The sequence below is a fragment of the Chiloscyllium plagiosum genome, unplaced genomic scaffold (assembly GCF_037043375.1).
Source record: "Chiloscyllium plagiosum isolate Xiang-an unplaced genomic scaffold, Cpla_swu_hap1 HiC_scaffold_11, whole genome shotgun sequence".
Taxonomy (NCBI): Eukaryota; Metazoa; Chordata; class Chondrichthyes; order Orectolobiformes; family Hemiscylliidae; genus Chiloscyllium; species Chiloscyllium plagiosum.
Genome location: NW_028270149.1, coordinates 15,200,681 through 15,223,258, shown reverse-complemented (window position 1 = coordinate 15,223,258; position 22,578 = coordinate 15,200,681). Strand labels below are relative to the sequence as shown.

Below are 22,578 nucleotides of genomic sequence, written 5' to 3'. Positions count from 1 at the left end.
ATTGCATCCAAGAACAGTAATTGCCATCTATCAAAGCAGAGGCAAAACATCATTAAAATGTGTGTCGACTTACCATCTTCCGTTTCATCACTTCCAAAATGGCTCCGGTAAAACAGCATCATTTCAATGTTGTAGCACTTGTATATGGTTACTAGACAAGTGATCAAAAGCAGGATAGCTCCCAGGCCACCTGCAAGTTCGACTCGATACATTAGGTCTGGAAGAGATTGAGGGTCACAAATCAAAAAGTGGTCAATCGCAGCAAAGTTCCTGCTCAGGAAAAAAAAATGCATCTGATCATCTGTATAGCTAGCAACTGTAAGTTGACATTCCTTTTTCATTGTTATCAGTCTCTGTGAGGATCAGAACAACATATGCCATTCCCATATGCAGGCTATGCATCCATATGGCATATTTCGAGAGGCTGGATTAATTTGGTATTGCAGGCAAATACTATCACACAACCAGTTATGAAAAGGAAATAAAATATTTCATTTTTCTGGTAATAATTCATGACAAGATACTTGATCATCAACTCAATGCAGAATAGATAAACCATGCTACAATTTAACGTTTCAGGCTTTGGTCTTTAGTTTTTGACTAAATGGTTCTAAACTGGTCTCGGGTTTCATTGTAAATTACACTGTTCATTGTCGAGAAAGGTGAATAGATAATCCAACTACAATATCATTGCACACAAGGGCAGGTTGAACTAAATGGATTATGATTGTTTTTAGTTAATAGGTCAGTGAATAGTCTCTGTGATATCTCAATGCTATTTCTTAATTGTATGTCTTCAACATTTGTTTTTAAAAGAATTCTCTGTAATATGTAATCTTGATGGAAAGTGTGTCAGTATAAGACTAAATCTTTGGCAATGGGAGCTATCTTGTACATTGAGGATTAGTCATTGTGTTAACATTCACCTTGTTTATGGTAAGCTCTTCTGCTTCACTTTTACTAAACTGTCATCAGCTACAGTAAAGCCCAAACCGGTTGTAGAGTGTGTTCACTTAATGCTTACTGCATGCAATTTGCGGAACGTTAACTCCAAAGGGTTACCTATGATTAATTAAAACAGTGGCACAGAACCAGGCCGATCAGCTCAATCATTCCAGGTTGATGCTCATGTTCCTGGCAGGGAGGGAATGGGTGACCTCCAGACAGATGGGGCCCAGGGAATGCTGCCCTCTGAGTGCATCTCACTTGCAATCTGTCTTTGGGCCTTGGAGAGAAGTGAGAGTGATGGCTCCTCTGAGGAGGTCAGACAGAACCAATGCCAGGAATGTGGGTGATCCATCTGCTTGGGGGAGTGAGGTGACCAGAGGAAGAAGTGTGGAAGAATGATTGAGAGAGGGAATTCATTAATGAAGGGAATAGACAGAACCTCTGTGGGTGTAGGATAGTGTGTTACCTGCCCAGTGCCAGGGTCAAACAGGTCACGGAATGGCTGCAAGGTGTTCTGAAAGGAGAGGGTGAATAGCCAGAGGTCATCATCCACACTGACCAATGGCATGGGAAGAAAGAGAAATGAGATCCTGTAAACAGACTTTTGGGACTTAGAGAGGAAATTGAAAGGCAGGACGGCAAAGGTAGTAATTTCAGGATTATTCCCAGTGCCATACAGTATTGGGTACAGAAATAGAAGGATATAGCAGATGAACGCATTGTTGGATAGATGGTCTAGGAGGGAGGGCTCTAGAATACTGAGGCACTGGGGCCATTTCTTGGGGAATTTTCACCTGAACATGAATAGATTTGCCGTAACCCTGAAGGCCGTGGCACAAAAGATGAAAAATATTGGATTACCGTAGTCAGATGTTTATTGACCAGCACAGACACAATAGGCCAATTGGCCTCTGTCTATGCTGTCACCATTTACCAGAGAGTATTCTATCACTGTCCTGACTTGTGCCTTGGAATTTGGGGGAACAGAAGGTGAGTAATTTGCTGTAGAATTCTCATCCTCTGATCTTCTCTTATAGACACTATGTTTATGTCTGGTCCAGGCTAGATTCTGGTCAATGGTAACTCCCAGGCCTCTGATAGTGAAAGATTCAGGGATGGAAATGCTATTGAATGTCAAGAGGCAATGATATTACTTTGTCCATGTCTGAGAAATATTCTAAACCTTCACTCAACAGCCTTTAAGGATAGAAATATAATTTATCGCAATTTCATTTCAAGATTAAGTAGATAGATAGGAGTCTTTATATGGAATAATGGGTTCAGTAAAGTATTTTTTCATTTTACTAATTGTCCTCTCTTGTTTTTTACTCTTCACAGTGATTCACTCTCCAGTTCATTTGCTAATTCCTCTTCAGCCTTCTCCCTGCAATGTCTTAATCTTACAGCTGCCTGACCTCGTCCTTCCCATTTTTTTTGGTTCTTTCCACTCCAAACTCTTACTTTGCTTTTAACATCCTTTCGATATTCCTCATTGTATGCAACTGAAGCTTGGCATTTCAAAACTGCTTCAACTTAATATCAAGCTACACGTTATGTGTTCATTCTCAGGAGCCTCCCCCACTACACATCTAACATTTCCCTGTTAGCCTGTTGTCTTGTCTTGAATAAGCACAGTTCGAAAGATGCTTGACGTGGAGTCAAGAGGATTGCAAGCCAATGAATATTGCGCACTGCAGCTTGTTTTTATTAAGGTGCTGCCCATGGACATCAGCACCAGTTATATATTTTTCTACATTAGTGTTAACATGCTTTATAAAAATTTTCTTGAAATTATAGTTAAACTGCAGGCAAAAATGCAACATCGAAATAATTTTATTCTTTAAACTTTCAAAATCATTTAAAACCAGCTCAGACTAAAATATTCCAACTTTATGCAAAGCTGTTCTGACAAAACAGTGGATGTTAGCAATTGGCATCACATTAACATACACAAATCCCGATCATGAGAGGGCAGTCTCTCAGAATGGTTTAGAGATTCTGGCAGAAGATGGATTACATTGTCCAGGGCCAGAGCTGTGGTAGTTAGAACACTACAGAGAAATGCTTGACCACTGTCTATTATTACGTGACATTAAGACCTCGTGTTTTGTAAAGATGCAATAGGAATTGTAAGAGGGGAGGTGACGGCCTGGTGGGTTTGTCACTGGACTGTTAAACTGGGAACCCAAGTAATGTTCTGGGGACCTGGGTTCAAATCCCAAAAAGGCAGGTGGTGGAATTTGAATTCAATAATCATTCAGAATTAACAGTCCAGCAATAACCATTGTCAATTGTTAGAAGAGACCACCTGGTTCACTTTACGAAAGGAACCTGCTATCTTTACCTGGTCTGGCCTACATGTAAATCCACACCCACAGCAATGTGGTTGACTCTCAACTGTCATCTGGGGAATTAGGGATGGGTAATAAATGCGAGTCTGGACAGTGAATAAAAATAAAGTATAGGAACAGATGGAATTGTCCAGTAAGCCTACACTGCCATTGAATAAAATCACGGCTGATCTGCAACCTAACTTCATCCATTTGCTATTGCTTTATATGCTTTTATACCCTTGTTTAGTAAAAACAAATTGTCCTCAGATTTTAAATAATCACTTGAGCAAGCATCCACTGCCTCTTGTTGGGAGCTTTTCTAATTATTATCCTGATTGGCCTTGCACTACTTTTAAGGTGTATATAGCCTTGTCAGAGGTGCCTCCACGATGGTGGAAAAATGTTCTTGTCCACCTATCAAATGAAATCCTTTCAAAATCCAACATCTCCATCCCTCAACCACAAATAAAATCAAACCACCATCGACAACAATAAGCATTCAGATACAATGGGGACACCACCAGCTGCAAGTCCCCCTCCAGACTACTCACTATCCCAACTTGGGAATATATCATCATTCTTTCACTGTTGCTGGTTGTCGCAGACAGCTCACCGACCATTTTGCCAAGGGCAATTAGGGACAGGAATTAATGTTGGCCTGGTCGTTGATGCCTATGACATGAGAAAGAATTCTAAAAATTCCCCCCAACCTATCGACCAGTGAGCCTAGTTTATGTAATCTCTCTGAATAATCTAATCTGGTTGTACTGGTGAAACTGCAACACACGCTTCCAAGACCAGTCCTTCCTACAGTGCAGTATATGGAACAATTACAGACTGCATTGGATGTGAACAGATTCCCTACAGTGTGGAAACAGGCCATTTGGCCCAACAGGTGCACACCGACCCTCCGAAGAGTAACCCACCCAGGCATATTGCCCTCTGACAAATGCACCTAACATCACGGGCAATTTAGCATGGCCAATCCACCTGATCTACACATCTTTGGATTGTGGGAGGAAGCTGTGGCACCCGGAGGAGACTCACGCAAACATGGGGAGAATGTGCAAGTTCCACACAGACAGTCGCCTGAAGCTGGAATCGAACCCAGGTCCCTGGCGCTGTGAGGCCACTGAGCCACCATGCTGACCTAAACAGGGCTGAGGCCACATACAATTCTTTCGCTCTATATTTTGGTTCTCTAATTGGCACTCCATTTGTCTTATTGGAAATATTTTTGTATGTGACTACTCCATTCTATGATCTTTGTATATGGAGCCTGCAGTCTCGTTGTGGTTTTGTAAAGTGACCAGGCATTTCATAACACTCTTGTTTTCTTTCCTCTCCATTGTCACTTATGTTGGCAAATAGCGTGAGGAAAATACATGAGCTGGAACTGCATCCAGCTGACCAGTTTCCTAATGATCCATACTGCTCATGAATCTCGAGTCCATTAAAGCTACAACCAGGGAGATTAGTCACGTCTCTACCTTCATGCTTTACAGTACAATAAGAAGACCAAACTGCAGATAAATAACTAATGGTTTTTGGATGCTCTAGAGATTAAAAAGAAACCATAAACTGCTCTCCAGCTTTCCAAGAAATGTCACTGCTTCAATCCAATGGTGGTTTTAATTTTTGAAAAAAAAAATCTCCTTTTCTTCGCAATCACTTTATTTTGGAGCCTATCTTTCACTGTGAGAAAATATCATGTGAGAAAGCTTCCCTTAAATCAGACAGAGGAATAATTCGCGCTTGGGAAATTTTGAATAATAAAAGTGAAAAAAAAGGTAAATTGGAAATTCGAACCACACTCATGGGAAATATCATTGTGCTTTTAAATAACATATTTCAGCCAGACATGGCTCTGTGTTAACAACACACAAACAGGCACCTGTCATCAAGCATCACAATCAAAGTGTGCACTTCATTTACCCCTTATTTAAATAAAAATATGCAGCACATATATTAGAGTGTTTCTTGATGCATCCATCAAAATCATTGCACTGGAATACTGTGTGAAAATGTCACTCGTTTCAACTGTGCTGTAATTGAAAGGGAGTGATTTGCAACCTCAAGCATTTTGAGGAGCTAAGCACAGAGTTAGACAACAGAGGGCGATGCACACACACTGTTTGAATGGCCTGCCATAATGCTGGCTGGCTTTAAATTGATGACAACAACAGCAGCACATGTTTGATTAAAATACATAGGATCCTGAGGGATCTCGACAGGGTAGATGCAGAGAAGATGCTTCATCTTGTGGAAGAATCTAGAAGTAGAATTCACAGTTTCAAAATCGGGGTTAGCCCATTTATTTCAGAGTCAAGGCAAAACCTTTCCTCTGAGGGTCATGGGTGTTTTGAACTCTGTTTCTGAAAAGGTGGAGTGTAAGGATTGGAATGAGGTCAGCCAGGTGGACCTTATAGCACATGAGTTCCCTGATTGGGGCTGTTAACCCGATCCAATCGGGCAGCGTTGACTGACACGAGTATTCAGGGGTTCTGAGGGAGCTGGTATCAGTATCAGTAAAAGGGTGACTTGGTGATGGGACACCGTCCCCTGTGGAGCTATTTCATGGAGGACGCAAATTCCTTGAATAATTTTAAGGTAGAAGGTGGATAGATTCTCATTACACAAGTTTATCAGGACTAGGCAGGACTATGGAATGGGGTGACATGTAGATCGATGTTCCTGCTCCATGGATGCTGCTTAACCGGCTGTGCTTTTCTAGCACCACTCTAATCTTGACAAGCAGACCAGCCATGACCTTATCAAATGGCTGAACATGCTCAATGGGCTGAGTGGCCAGCTCCTGCATATATAACGGCCATTTGAATACCGTCGTTAATTCAGTAAAATCTTCCAAGGCAATGAAGCATAATCTGTAAGACCATACGGAATGGGAAAAGAAGTAGGCCATTTGGCCCCTCGAGTTTGCTCCACCATTCAATAGGCTCATGGCTGATCTGGCGTTCCACACATTCACTTTCCTGCCCTTTCCCTGTAAACCTTGATTCCCCGACTGATCAAGAATCTATCTATCCCAGCCTTAAATATACACAAGGACTCCGCCCCACAGCTCTCTGTGGCAAAGTGTTCCAAAGACGCTCAATCCTCGGAGAGAAGAAATTCCTCCTCACCTTTGTCTTAAATTGGTGCCTCTTTATTCTGTGACTGTGCCCTCTGGTCCTACACTCACTCACTCACAAGGGGACACATCCTCTCACCATTGACCCTATCAAGCCTATTATCAATCCTAACCTGTAGAGTACTGAGCTATGAGCAAAATGTGTAAAGGTGATGTTGAGAGAAGTGAAAGAGAGCAGACGATCCAGAGTCTTGAGAGGATGTGTCTATGGGTTAAACAGTGAATAAAGAATTCTAAGAGAAAAGACTTTGGACTCCAGATGCAATGTTTTGGGAGATTTAGATGTCATAGACATGCCAAAGCATGCTGTAATGGCGACTGTGGAAAAGGCAATGATAAACAAGGGTCCAATGAAGCAACTGAAGCAAACCTCATATTCAAGGGCAGAAGGACAACATTTTTTCAGCTGTGAGAATTATTTTTACTCATTCATGGGATGTTGGGAATTGCTGAGCCAGCATTCCATGTTCATCCCTAGTTTCCCTTGAGAAGGTGGCAGTGAAGTGCAGTCCTTTTTTTTGTTCATTCATGGATATGGGATATGGGCATCAGTGGCTAGTCAAGACTGAACCACATTGCTGTAGATCTGGGGTCACATGTAGGACAGACCAGGTTAGGATTGTAGCTTTCCTTTCTAAAGGATACGAGGGAACCAAAGGGTTTTTCCCAAACACCGACAATGATTTCATCGTCATCATAAGACACTTACTTCCAGATCTTTATTGAATTCAAATTCCACAATCTACCCTGGCGGGATTCAGAACCTCAGTCCCCTGAATGTTACCTGAGTCTCCAGATTAACAGTCCAGTGCTGAAACCACTAGGCCATCGCTCCACTAGCTACCTGACAAAGGAGCAGCACTTTGAAAGCTTGTACTTCCAAATAAACCTGTTAGACTATAACCTGGTGTTGTGTGATTTTTAACTTGAACTCCTGAAATTTGATGTTGATGTTCAATTCTGAGAAACCTAGGAATCTGAGGTTTAAAGATTTTAAACTCTCCATGGACGCACTTACTGCAGAAACAGCTGCTTCATTATTGTTGCTGCTTTAGCACCTTTTCTCCAAGATTAACAAGAATCACAATATTTAATTCTATGAACCGAGCAGGATGTCATCAAATTACTAGACTGAGCAACCAACTTTTCAAATGTCTATGAAATAAAGGACATATTCGACGAAAGATATGACATGCTAATGAACTTATCTTAAAAATATAACTGTTCTTTATTTTTTTTTAACTCATTTGCAGGATGACTGGCCAGGCTAGCATTCATTGGCCATCTCTAATTAACCAGAGAGCAGTTAAGAGTCAAAAACATTGCTGTGGGTCTGGAGTCACATATGAGACCAGACAAGGTTTATTTTTCCTTTGTTTCTCAGAGTGATCAGAACCCCTGACAGTCCTGATTTTTTTTCTTTTCTTTCTTTTTCATTTTTTTGTTTCATTCCCCCACGCTACCACCTGAGAAGTGGTCGTGCTTATTTTTCCCCCAGCACCCATATCACGTGTGTGCAGATGTCGGACACAGCGAAGACAAACAAGTGCATAAATCTTTATTAAAATCCTACCACCAGGAAGAAAGGAAACACCCGAATGGCCAGTGGCAAGCAGTGCCCTTCACATCAAAGGGCAGTGCTGTGTGATCAAAACAGTGAAGGGGAGGGCAGGGATTAAATCAAAAGAGAGGTTGGAGGGGGAAATAAAACACTCCACTCCCCGCAGTGCCCACCTCTCTCTGAACAGCTCAAGGGTGTTGGTGGACACTGCGTGCTCTTTTACCAGGGACATCCGGGCTCTAACCTAACCATAGAGGAGGGGCAGCCCAGGGAAGGTTTTTTTTTGGCTGAATGTCTGACACTCCTCTTTTTTTTTCGGATACTCTTTTTTTAGAGCCAGCTCTCAGAGTGAACAGATCCTCAGACATTCCTGTTTATTTTTTTTTCCCTCTTTCTTATTTTTACCCCCACACTACCGCCTAACTGCGGTAGTGCTTATTTTTCCCCAGCACCCACGTTGTGTATGTGCAAGTGTGAGGCACAGTGAAAGACATAAGGTGCATGAATCTTTATTTAATTTCCACTACCAGGAAGCAAAGAAACTCCTGAGTGGCCAGTGAAAAGCAATGCCCTTCACATCAAAGGGCAATGCTGTGTGATCAAACAGTGAAGGGGAGGGCAGGGATTAAATCAAAAGAGAGTTGGAGGGGGAAATAAAACACTCCACTCCCCGCAGTGCCCACCTCTCCCTGAACAGCTCAAAGGTGTTGGTGGACACTGCGTGCTCTTTTGCCAGGGACATCCGGGCTCTAACGTAACCATGGAGGAGGGGCAGCCCAGGGAAGGTTTATGAAGGTAAGAATCCCCTCAAGAGGATTAGTAACAATTAACAATCATTGTTATTCAATCATGAATCAACAATGGATTAACGGTCATCGTTAGACTCTTAATTCAAGGTTTTTTTGGTATTCAAATTCCACCACTTGCTAAGGCAGGATTTGAACCCAAGTTCCCAAAACATTATCTGGGTGTCCAGATTAACAGTGCAGCGATTATATTGCTCGACTGTCACCTCCCCATTTGATGTAGGTACTTTCCCTCAGTACCATTAAGAGGGAATTACAGAAATAGGGAGAGGCAAAACAAAAAGGTTTTAAAAGGAAGAATGGGAATTTTATTAAAGATAAAATACTGCAGATGCTGGAAAACTGGAACAAACAGAGAGAATGCGGAGAAGCTCATTAGGACTGGCAGCAGCTGTGGAGAGAGAGTTAATGCTTTGAGTCTGGTGTGACTCTCCTTCAGAACTGATGAGAATTGTTAAATTGAAGATTCACAGATTTAAGATACTGCAGGATTTCTGATAAGCTCCAATTGGCCATGGGACTGAAAACTCATTTTTGGGGGATATTGACAAACAAGGAGTTAATGAATTCTAGTTATTCTTTTAGTTTGAAATTCAGTCAACACAAACACATCCACAATTCACGTGGGACCAATAAGTTACTTTGATGCACAACAGTTTGGAGATGGTTACCTTTTCTCTGGAGAAGAATGCTGGTCTGTGTGCGTCCAATTCGATTTTCTACAATACAGGTATAATTCCCCAGGTCCGTTTCTTTCACCCAATCAAATATCAGTGATACTTCCACTTCCTTCTCCCCGAGGTGTTCATTTAGAATTCTGTAGGTCAGGGATGGGGGAAAGGGAATAAAGAGAAAAGGGAACCTTGAGATTTACTTGGCTTCTCGTGATGTGTATTAGCAATCGCTGCGGTTCTCAGTTGATGGCCAACCCACTCAAAGTCCATGATGTGGCTGTCGATTAGAGTCCGAGGGAAGTGGATCTGTTCAGGTGGAAGCAGATACTCACAATTATTTCACAAAGTAAACCTCAGTGACTGGGTTCAAGGCTTTGGCAGAGTGGACAGAGAGTATTTGCTCGAGTTAACTGAGCCTAGAACAGAGGGCAGAACTTTGAACTCCTATGGGCTGCAGACTTGGACGTGGGAGAGCAACTTCATTACGAGCAAGAAGAGAGTAGGCCACTTGGCCCTTCTAGCCTGCTACGTAATATGTTCGTTGCTGATCTGAATTTAACCTCCACTCTATATTCTTGCACATCTTCAGTAATCAGGCATCCCCTTGGTATCAAGAATCTGTCTACCTTGACTTTAAAAATATGTAATAACTCTGCCTTCAGTGCCTTTTCAGGAAGGTGGGAATTATGTAGAATGATGTCATACCCAACCCCCCCCACATATGCAGGGTTGGGAAAGTGGTCAACCTTCCTGGCCCACAGCTAATTGAGGCCCTTAAGTGACCAATTAAGGGCCAGTTTCAGCCAGCAGTAGGATCATGTGACCATCAGTGTTTCTGTCACCACGCGGGGGTGGGTGACCAATGGCTTACCCTGGGTGGTCAGCTGTGGTAGGCTCTCGATTGAAAGCACTCAGTGCCTAATTGAGGGACAGGCCTGAGAAAGCGGTGAATAGATTATATGGAGCTGATGCCCAGAGAGAAAGAAAAGGCTTAGCCCAGTTGCACATCACAATGCTACTGTTTGTTTTAAAATTCATTCACAGGATGCGAACATCACTGGCTTGGCCAATACTTATCTTCCACCCCTTATTCCTCAGAGAACAGCCAAGAGTCAACTACATTGTTGTGGGACTGGAGTTACGTGTATCTATCCCAATTAAAGGCAGCAGGGTCCCTTCCTGAAAAGACTGTGGAGAACTAGTAACAACTGTGAGTGGTTTTGTGGTCATTGTTAGACTCTTGGTTCCAGATTTATTTTCCTTTTTCACGCCTTGAATTCAAAATTCTCCATCAGCTGTGTCAGGATTCGAACCTGGGTGCCCAGAACATTATCTAGATCTCTGGGTGAATAGGCCATCGCTTCCCCTCCACATGTGTTCCAACATGGTCTCAATTACAACTAAAAATTTAGTCTTCTTCCCTCATGTAATTCTAATCTTGTGAAAATAAATCAAATATTTGTTCCATTTTGTGATGAGAGGAGTTGACCCTGTAAGTAAATAGGTAGTATTCTGATGCAGGAACATACTGAAACGAAGAGTAACAGAATGTTGGAATAACTCCAGATTCACCAGACGTTGAGTTCTAGACTTTGGTTTTTGTGTCATTTGATAGAGATCAGACAAAATTAGTTTGAATACTTGAATAATTTTCTGAATGAAGACCAGAATGTCAGTCTTTACTGTAATGTATTGCATCATAAATAAGTGAGGTGGGGTGGGGGGGGGGAAGGGTGGATTTATTCATTTCAGTTGGATTGTTGGCAACTTCTTAGAAAGAAATTACTCAAACACAAGCAGCTAATCTGCCCTGGCATTTCGGAGCGTTGTCAGAGATTTGGGTAACAGCTAAATCCAGGCTTTGTCTGCTTTAATTCACAGGTGGGTGGCACGGTGGCTCAGTGGTAAGCACTGCTGCCTCACAGCGCCAGGGTCCCAGGTTCGATTCCAGCCTCGGGCAACTGTCTGTGTGGAGTTTGCACATTCTCCCTGTGTCTGCGTGGGTTTCCTCCCACTGTCTAAAAATACACAGTTTAGCTGGATCAGCTGTGCTAAATTGTCCATTGTGTCCAGGGAGGTGTAGGTTAGCTGCATTAGCCACGGGAAATGCAAGGTTACAGGGACAGAGTCTGGGTGGGTTACTCTTCAAAGGGTTGATGTGGATTCAAATGGTCTGCTTACACACTGTAGGGATTCTGTGTGAAAGATCCTGTGGCTTGAATTGAAGAGGCTTACTGGACAATATGTATCCCTTAACTAACATCACTGTCTCATCATCTTTCTGGTTGGTGCACTGTTGCTGACTGTGGACTTAGCTGTGCTCAAATTGGATGCTGCTTTCCAACAGTTGAATCGTGGTCATAACTTAAGAAAGGATTTAATTGACTGTAAACAATTTTGAGACATACTGCTGTCATGAAGACTGCTATAAAAATTAAAAGTCATTTTTCTCGCCCCTGTCAAGTGCAATGATGGTCACCGTGTTGCATCACATTGTGGAATACAAGTGTTAATTCTCCCACTCATGTCACTCCAGAGCCAATGCCACACAATACTGAGTGATCTTAAAGCCTTTGTTGCTGTTCATTATTACCTGTCACTCGTAAAGAGTAGTGTCAGACCCTCAATGATCACAGTTTGAACAGCAGATTAATTAGTCTCGACAAGCTGTGAAACCAACACCCACTGTGACCTTCTTGTCCATGGAGGACCATGAACGTTGGAGAAGAGGATGGATTTATTCAGCTTTCTCACTTGACAAATGCAAATTTGTAAAGACAAGAATCCTGAGATTCTGAAATGTTCAACAGGCTTTTAAATCATGTCTAGATGTAGACATTCACTGCTTTTCTTGCAGTCTAAAAGATGCCAGTGCTGATCTCTTAATGCCCCTTGGAGGGACAATGCTCCAAAAGCTTGTGATTTCACATAAACCTATTGGACCATAACCTAGTGTCGTGTGACTATTGACTTTGTCCACCCGTGTCCAACATGAGCACCTCCGCATTATGATCATTTAACAGTAAAGTAACAGCTTGCATTGACATAGAAAACTCACAATACAGAGGAACCTCGATCATCCACAGGACACGGGCGGGGAGTATTTCATTTGATTAATCGAATTCCGGATAATCGAAGGCCGGATAACATGGTTTAGCTGAGCCTCAGGACCTTGCGATCTTGCTGGATAATCCGATATTTAGAGAATCGAATCCCAGATAGTCGAGGATCCTCTGTATTCCACAGCACTTTACCAGTTAACTGCTGGTTTGAAGCCCACTCACTCTTGTAATCTAAGCAAACAGTAGACCATGTGCACCCAGTAAGATCTCTGGAATAACAAAGTTAGCAAGGCTAAGTAAAACGTTTTTGGATATTAATAACGTCCAGACATCATGAAGAAGTCTTCTTTGAATTCTTTTTATGTATTCACTGGTGGGATGTGGGTGTCACTGGCTGGTCAGTATTTATTGCCTGTCCCTCACTCTCATTGAGAAGTTCATGCTATGCTACCTTCTTGGAACAATGCAGTGTACCTGCTATGGGTTAACCCACAATGCCCCTAGGGAGGGAATTCCAGGATTTTGACCCAGTCACAGTGAAGGAACAGTGATATAATTCCAAGTCAGGACGGTGAGTGGCTTGGAGGGGAACTTGCAGGTGATGGTATTCTCAAGACTTTATCCTTTCGGATGGCAGTGGGCATGAGTTTGGAAGGTGGTGTCGGAAGATCTTTGCTGAATTTCTGCAGGGCATCTTGTAGGCAGTGCTGTTACTGAATGTTGGCGTGGATGTTTGTGGATGTGGTGCCAATCAAGCGGGCTGCTTTGTTCTGATGGTGTCAAGCTCTTTGAGTGTTATTGGAGCCGCACCCATCCAGGCAAGTGGTTATCCTGATGAAGGGCTTTTGCTCGAAACATCAACTCCTTGGATGCTGCCTTTTCCAGCACCACACTCTCACCTCTAATCTCCAGCATCTGCAGTCCTCACTTTTGCCTAATTTAGGACAGAGATGAGGAGAAACTTCTTCACTCAGAGAGTGGTGGGTGTGTGGAATGCTCTGCCCGAGAAGGCAGTGGAGGCCCAGTCTCTGGATTTGTTTAAGAAAGAGTTAGACAGAGCTCTCAAGGATAGTGGAATTAAGGGTTATGGAGATAAGGCAGGAACAGGATACTGATTGAGGATAATCAGCCATGATCATATCGAATGGTGGTGCAGGCTCGAAGGGCAGAATGGCCTATTCCTGCACCTATTGTCTATTGTCAATTCCATCACAGCCCTGACTTGTGCCTTATGGATGATGGACGGATTTTGGGGAGTCATGAGGTGCGTTTCTTACTGCAGTATTCTGAGCCTTTGAACTGATCTTACAATCACTCTGTCTATGTGGCGAGTTGAGTTAAGTTTCTGGTCAATGGTAATCCCCAGGATGTTGATAATGGGGGAATCAGTGATGATTACAACTTTGATTGTCAAAGGGCAGTGTTTAGATAGTCTCTTATTGGAGCTGGTCATTACTTGGCATTTCTGTGGTGGGAATGTTACTTGCCAATTGTCAGCTCAAGCCTGGATATATTCCAGATCTTGTACCATTTGAACATGGATTGCTTCAGTATCTGTGGAGTTGCAAATGTTGCTGAACATTGTGCAATCATTGGTGAACATCCCCACTTCTGACCTTATGATGGAGGGAAGGTCATTAATGGAGTAGCTGAAGATGGCTTGGCCTAGCAGATTACCGGAAGGAACTCCTGCAGAGATGTCCTGGAGCTGAGATGACTGACCTCCAACAACCTCAGCTGTCTTCCCATGTACCAGGTATGACTCCAAGCAGCAGAGAGTTTGACCCCGATACCCAGTGATTCCAGTTTTGCTAGGGCTCCTTGATGCCACACACAGTTGAATATGGCCTTTATTTCAAGTGCTGTCACTCTCATCTCACCTCTGAATTCAGCTCTTTTGCCCATCTTTGAGCCAAGGCTGAATGAGTTCAGGAGCTGAGTGGCCCTGGTGGAACACAAACTGGGCATCACTGAACAGGTTATTGCTGAGCAGGTGCTGCTTGAATGCACTGTTGATGACACCTTCTATCACTTTACTGATGATCAAGAGAAGACAATGGGGCAGTAATTGACTGGGTATCATTTGTCCTACTTTTTGTGTACAGGACATACCTGGGCAATTTTTCACATTGTCAGTTGCAACATTTCCAATTACCTGTAGATGATGATGGTTAGAAGAGGAATCCCAAAAGTATACTACAATTAATACCCATAAGGGTTTGAACCAATATAAGACCATAAGATCATAAGACATAGGTGCAGAAATTAGGCCACTCAGCCCATCGAGTCTGCTCCATCATTCAAACCTGGCTGATAGGTTTCTCAACCCCATTCTCCCGCCTTCTCCTCGTAACCCTTGACCCTCTTGACAATCAAGAACCTATCTATCTCAGTCTTAAATATACTCAATGACCTGGTCTCCACATCTTTCTGTGGCAGTGAATTCCATAGATTCACCACTCTCTGGCTGAAGAGGTTACTCCTTATCTCCATTCTAAAAGGTCTTCCCTTTAGGCTGGGGCTGTGCCCTCGGGTCCTAATCTCTCCTGCTAATGGAAACATCTTCCAAACATCCATTCTGTCCAGACTATTCAGCATTCTGAAAGTTTCAATTAGATTCCCCTCATCTTTCTAAACTCCATCAAGTATAAACCCAGAATCCTCAAATGTTCCTCATACATTAAACTTTTCATTCCTGGGACCATTCTCTTGAACGTCCTCTGAACACGCTCCAGGGCCAGGACATCCTTTCTGAGATATGGGGCCCAAAACTACACACAATACTTCAAATGTGGTCTGACCAGACCCTAATAGAGTCTCATTGATTTTATCATCAAGTCCTCTCAAAATAAATGCCATCATTGCATTTGCCTTCCTAACTACTGACTCAACCTGCAAGTTTACTATGAGAAAATCTTGGATGAGAATTCCCAAATCTCTTTACACTTCAGACCTCTGAATTTTCTCCCCCATTAGAAAATAGTCTATGTCTCTATTCTTCTGACCAAAGTGCATGACCTCACACTTTCCCACGTTGTACTCCAACTGTCACTTCTTTGCCCAGTCTGCTAACCTGTCCAGATCCTTCTGCAGCCTCCCCGCCTCCTCAATGCTACCTGTCCCTCGACCTATCTTTGTATCATCTGCAAAATTAGCCAGAATACACTCAATTCCTTTATCTAGATCGTTAACATATGAAGTGAACGGGATGGGACCATTCGCCACAGCAGATTCGCCGCCAACGCTTGGCCACTGCCCTTTGACCACTGAAGATGATTCGCCACCACCCATTGGCCACTGAGGACACTTAGCCACCACCCATTGGCCACTGAGGACGCTTAGTCACCGCCCATTTGCCACTGAGGACGCTTAGCCACCGCCAATTGACCACTAAAGACGATTCGACGCTGCAAATAAGTCGTACATTTTGAATATTGGTGGTAGCGTTTATTTGTTTTAATAACCATTTATTTTTGTTAATAGAAATTTCTTTTTATTTAACAACGTTTAAAATGTTAGAGAACAAGCATATCTAAACTATATAAAATTGTCATTATATTGGTTAAGGTAGTGTTTGCGTTGTTACAGTAACAACTTATTTTCGTTACAGGAGTTTTTTTAAGCTTGTATTTTTTTTTTGATTTACCCTCAAGTCTTCAAAATGGAAACAGAAATTATTAGTAAATGTGGAAAAAGGAAGTTTTACTATGATGGTTTTATATATGTTTTTGATAAACTATCCAAGAGTGATTCAAGTATTAAGTTTTGGCGATGTGAACAAAGAGGCCGATGTAATGGACAGATCCACACCAAGAGTGACACTGTGATAGAAACAATAAAAGAACACACACATTCCCCTTCCGCAGCAAGTGTTCAAGTTGCGAAAGTGAAAACAAGTTTAAAACGTTGTGCAAAAGAATCGCAGGAAGTACCGAGTGTTCTTATTAATGAATGTGTAGCTGATGTCCCTCAGTCAGTCCTAGCATCTTTGATAATTGTTAAATATTAATGTGAGATTTTACTGCCATTATAAAGATTTTTAAAATATATTTCCTTTTTCTGGTTAACATTTGGAATGCATTTTTATATATAAACCAATAAAATGATATTTATTTTACCTCTTTTTTAAAAATCAATATGTAGTATGTAGCTGTATAAATAAAGGGGACTGAGAAGTATGAAAGAACAGGCAGGTGGGAAAACAATCAGGACATATATATATATATATATATATATATATATTTCCGGTGGTGAATAGTCTCAGAGGTCAAATGACTCGAGTGGAGAAACACTGGTGGAGAACCGGCAGTGGCTAATCATCGGCGGCGAATCTGCCGTGGTGAATCGTCACCAACCTGAAGTGAAAGGTCTGTGCGGTACGTTTCTATGTTCTATGTTCTATGTTGTGGTCCCAACATGGAATGTTGCGGAACACCACTCGTCGCCTGCTGCCATCCTGACAAGGACTCTTTTATCCCCACTCTGGAAATGGTCGTGTAGCCAAGCGATAACTTTCAGGGATGTGAAGAAACAGCTAACATCTTCTAAAGTGTTGGCACATTACGATCCCAAGCAAGATCTGATATTGACAGAGGGAGAGCATTAGCTCATAGGTGGCCCAATGGAGAAGAATGCCCAATAAGTATATATTCAGGACACTGGTTAATGCAGAGCGTAAATACCCCCAGATGGAGATGGAAGGTTTGGTGGTCATATTTGGAGTGAGGAAGTTCCAGCAATACCTTCATGAATGTAAATTTGTAATAACAACAGGCCACAAACCTCTCCTAGGTTTACTTAAAAAGGACAAGGCAGTGCTGTCCATAGCATCAGACCGAACTCAGCAGTGGGCTCTAATACTAAGTGCGTGTAATTACAAGTTGGAAGACCATCTAGGAGCTGAAAATGTGTTGCTGGAAAAGCGCAGCAGGTCAGGCAGCATCCAAGGAGCAGGAGAATCGATGTTTCGGGCATGAGCCCTTCTTCAGGAATCTGCCTGACTTGCTGCGCTTTTCCAGCAACACATTTTCAGCTCTGATCTGCAGCATCTGCAGTCCTCACTTTCTCCTAGACCATCTAGGAGGCCAAGTAGCAAATGTGGATACATTGAGCTGCCTCCCACTGGCAGGTACTCCCCCAGTGGTACTGTCACTGGATGTTTTTTTTTAGATTAGATTAGATTACTTTACAGTGTGGAAACAGGCCCTTCGGCCCAACAAGTCCACACCGACCCACCGAAGCGTAACCCACCCATACCCCTACATTTACCCCTTACCTAACACTATGGGCAATTTAGCATGGCCAATTCACCTGACCTGCACATCTTTGGACTGTGGGAGGAAACCGGAGCACCCGGAGGAAACCCACGCAGACACGGGGAGAACGTGCAAACTCCACACAGTCAGTCGCCTGACTGAACCTGAACCATGTTTTAGTCATGGTTTTACATTTTCTAGACACGCTTCCTGTCACAGCTGACAGTATCAGATTTTGGAAGCAAAAAGATCCGGTCCGAGCAAAAATGAAACAGCTGGGGTGGGGGGAATGGGGTGATGGGGAAACCAAAGGGTCAAACCACCTAGAATTGAAACCTTTCTTTGGAGCTGGAGAGACCAGATCATAGTAGAGGTTAGCATATTATCATGGGGAGAAAAAGTAATTGTTCCAAGCACAGGTCACTGCCAGACACTGGCTGACCTCCACCAGGGACATCCACGGGTTTCCAAAATGCAGATGTTGGCAAGAAGTCATGCCTGGTGGCCAGGATTGAATGCCAACAAAGACGCATTGGTAGGGGCAGCGCCCAGACTGCCAACAGGGACAGAGCTTATCACCAGGCAGATTCCCCACATTCACGGGAATGGCAGGGTAAACCCTGAACTCAGTTAAATGTTGACTGTGCAGGTCCTTTCATAGGCTTAATGTTCTTAATCATTGTAGACGCCCACTCAAAGTGATTGGTTGTGTACAGAGTTTGTTTGTCAAACACGGAGACGATGATAGAAAATCCATGCACGTCCATTGCAAAACACGGACTGTAGAAATGTTGCCAGTGTTTACCAGCAGGGAAGTCAAATATTTCCTGATGTTGAATGATATTTGTCATTTAAGGACAGCTCCATACCATTCTCATCCAATATTCTGGTGGAAAGAGCAGTCCAAACATTGAAGACAGGCTGAAAGAAACAGCCTACAGCTTCACTCGATACTAAACTGTGCAAGTTCCTATTTGATTAGAGCACCACCCCACATTGAGCTACAGGGATAGTTCTAGCAGAGTTGCAATGGGGAGGAGATTCTGTACCAGGTTAAATCTGATCCTCCTGGACCTGGAGGGGATGAACCATCCATTATCAGAAATGCCAATGCCAGATGCAAGGCTCCGCCAAGCAAGAGAGATAGTTTACTTTGGGGATGAAGTTTGGTGTAGAAACCGGGGGGAAGGCCCTGCATGGGTAAGAGGTATGGTCAATGCCAAGTCAGTTCTAGTGACATATAAAGGTCTGGTAGGTCTGACAGTCCTGAACAAGCACGGGACCATATGAAAGTTGTAAAACATGCCCGTCACCTCGACTGCCTTTCTGACTGTTTTGGAACCCATGGGTTCTCCCTTGCCATCAAGGGTTGAAGATATCTCAGGATCAGAGATAGACAACTCAATGCCTTTGTCGCCTGAAGAAGAGAATTAATTTCTTCCGAGATGCTCCATGTGCAAGAGGCAAACTACTGTGTGTTACATACCACTTATGTCAGAGGCAGGGTTGGAAGACATCTCAGGAACAGTCTTTGAGGAACAGTGTTATCACTCTTGGTGAGAAAAGATTTCTCCTCGTCTCCATTTTAAATAGGAGACCACTTATTTTTCTTCCGGTACTTCTAACCTCCAGCCAAATCCAACCCGTCCAAGTTATCTTCTGAAGATAATCAGTATTCATCCCAGAAATTAGTCGAGTGAACCTTCATTGAACTGCCTCTTTAAACGTAGGAACATAGGGACAGAGAAACAGGAGCAGGTCCTCCGAGCCGACTCCATCACTCAATATCCAACTCTGTTCCTCATTCCTGCTTTCTCCCCATACTCTTTGATCCCTTTTGGTCTAAGAACCATACCTAATGCCTTCTTGAAAACATTCAATGTTTTGGCCTCAGCGACTTTCTGTGGCAGAGAATTCCATACACTCACCACTCTATATGAAAAAAAGTTTATCCTCATCTCATTCCTAAATGGCTGACCCTGTATCCTTAGACTAGATTCCCTTCAGCCCAACAAGTCCACACCAACCCTCCAAAGAGCAACCCACCCAAACTCACTCCCCTACGTTTACCTTTGACAAATGCATCTAACACTACGGGCAATTTAGCATGGCCAATTCACCTAACCCACATTCCTTTAGACTGTGGGAGGAAACTGGAGCACCCAGAGGAAACCCACACAGACACAGGGAGAATGTGCAAACTCCACACAGACAGTTGCCTGAGGCAGGAATTGAACCTGGGTCCCTGAGGTTGTGAGATAGCAGTGCTAACCACTAAGCCACCGTGCCGCCCAAAGCAACCAGGCTTCTGGACTCCCTGTCATTGAGAACATTTTTCCCTTATCTACCCTGTCTAGTCCTGTTAGACTTTTATAGGTTTCTATGAGATCCCCCCTCATTCTTACTCTTTATTCTCTGCCAGCCAGGTCTCTATCCATGTAAGTAAGCTACCCCATTCCCTTTAACTTTGCACAGATATCTCTAATGTGGGACCTTACCAAAACACTTCTGAAAGGAGACATATTAATTTGGACAACTTTGATATGACTGATTCATATGTAACTTAATTGTAATGTAATAAGCTAGGCAGTCAATTAACCAAAGTAGAGAATAGATGTTTGTTACAAATTACTGGTAGCTTGGAAACTGTCTGTGAGCTATCTTTGGGAGGATTCCAGAACAGATAAATCATGAATTCTTATCTATGAAATGTTCCTTGGCAAAGAGCAACAGAGTTGGTGGATTTGTGTGACTGTGATTTTTTTTAATTTGATTTATTATTGTCACATGCACCCAGTACAGTGAAAAGATTTGCTTTGTGTACAGTACAAGTAGATCATACCATAAAACGTGCATTAGGGTAATAGAACAGAGCGAGGAATACAATGTTATGGCTGCAAAGTGTGAGATGAATATTAAATTTAAAATTTGAGAGGTCCATTCAGAACAGCAGGGAAGAAGTTATTTTTAGTAGGGGGTGGGGTGTGGTTTAAAAGGGCAGGTGACTGGTGGGTATGGAGGATAGGATCACCAGGATAACTAGTCAGGTCCATTGTACCTTAAAGATGACAATGCAGGTTGATAGAAGTGGTCAAGAAGGCATACAGCATGCTTCCCTTCATCGGACGGGGTATTGAGTACAAGAGTTGGCAGGTCATTTTACAGTTAAGAAAGACTGGTTCGGCCACATTTAGAATACTGCATACAGTTCTGGTCACCACAATACCAAAAGGATGTGGATGCTTTGGAGAGGGTGCGGAGGAGGTTCACCAGGCTGTTGCCTATATGAAGGGTGCTTGCTATGAAGAGAGTTCTAGTAGATTAGGATTATTTTCGTTGGAAAGATGGAGGTTGAGGGGGGACCTGATTGAGGTAGACAAAATCATGAGAGTTATAGACAGGATGGATAGCAAGAAGCTTCTTCCCAGAGTGAGGGACTCAATTACTAGGGATCTTGAGTTCAAGGCAAGAGGGGAAAAGTTTAAGGGAGATATACATGGAAAGCTCTTTATGCAGAGGATGGTAGGTGCCTGGAACGCGTTGTCAGCGGAGGTGGTAGAGGTGGGCATGGTAGCGTCATTTAAGATGTATCTAGACAGATAAATGAATGGGCAGGGAACAAAGGGATACAGATCCTTAGAAAATAGGCGACAGGTTTAGATAGAGGATCTGGATCGGCACAGGCTTGGAGGGCTGAAGGGCCGGTTCCTGTACTGGAAATTTCTTTGTTCTTTCTTTGTTTAGTCCAGGCACTAGATAGTCCCATAAAATCCAGGGCAGTTGCTCAATCTGCTGAGAATGCAATGCCTAAATGTGTGATGGAGGCTGACACCCCAATTACAGCTTTCATCAGGGAATAGATAAGCAACTGATGAGGTAAATATTCCAGTCTATGGGTAAGGGTAACCTGTAGTTGCTGTCATGCCAATGGCCTCATTCTGTGCTTTAACTAATGAATGACACCGACACCGTGGTTTCGAAGGAGGATCACTGAATTTGAAACGTTTACTCTGATTCTCTCTCTACAGATGCTAGAAGACCTGCTGAGTTTCACCAGCAATTCTTGTTTTTATTTGACTTATCCCCACAAAATCAATTATCTCGTTACAATCACATTGCTGCTTCTGGGAGTTTGCTGTGCTCAAATGTATCAGTGCCACCTCGTGCTCCTCTGAGGAGGTTGAACAGTTCATCAACTTCCCGAATACCTTCCACCCTGACTGCAAGTTCACCTGGACCATCTCAGACACCTTTCTCCTCTTCCTGGACCTGTCCATCTCCATCTCTGGTGACCGACTCAACATGAATATCTATTTCAAACCTACCGATTCCCACAACAGCCTAGACTACACCTCGTCCCTCCCCCACCCCTATAAAAATGCTATCCCTTACTCCCAATTCCTCCGCCTCCACCGTATCTGCTCCCAGGAGGAGCAATTCTAATCCAGGGTATCCCAGATGGCCTCCGATTCCAAGGACCACAATTTCCCCTCCCATGTGGTCACCAGCACATCTCCTCCACTTCCCGCACCTCTGTCCTTGAGCCCCACCCATCCAACCGTAACAAGGACAGAACCCCAATCCCCCCACCCCACCCCCTGGTCCTCGCCTTCCACCCCACTAATCTCTGGATACAACGCATTATTCTCTGCCATTTCGGATGCCTACAATCAGACCCCACCACCAGAGATACATTTCCCTCCCACCCCATCTGTGTTTTGGAGACACCATTCCCTCTGCGACTCCCTCATACAGTCAAGGTACTGAAGGAGGCTTGCTTTCCTGAAA

At 43.2% G+C, this 22,578-nt stretch overlaps 1 protein-coding gene across 1 annotated transcript in view; it reads right to left on the bottom strand.

Moving 5' to 3' along the window:
• il1rapl2 (interleukin 1 receptor accessory protein-like 2) overlaps positions 1 to 22,578 on the bottom strand; it is a 1,049,350-nt gene that overhangs the window by 41,039 nt on the left and 985,733 nt on the right. The window contains exons 8-9 of the mRNA XM_043705153.2: positions 9,471 to 9,616; positions 74 to 217 (exon numbers count right to left, since the gene is read on the bottom strand). Of these exons, the coding sequence (XP_043561088.1) occupies positions 74 to 217; positions 9,471 to 9,616 (290 nt within the window). The remainder of the gene's footprint in view (positions 1 to 73; positions 218 to 9,470; positions 9,617 to 22,578) is intronic.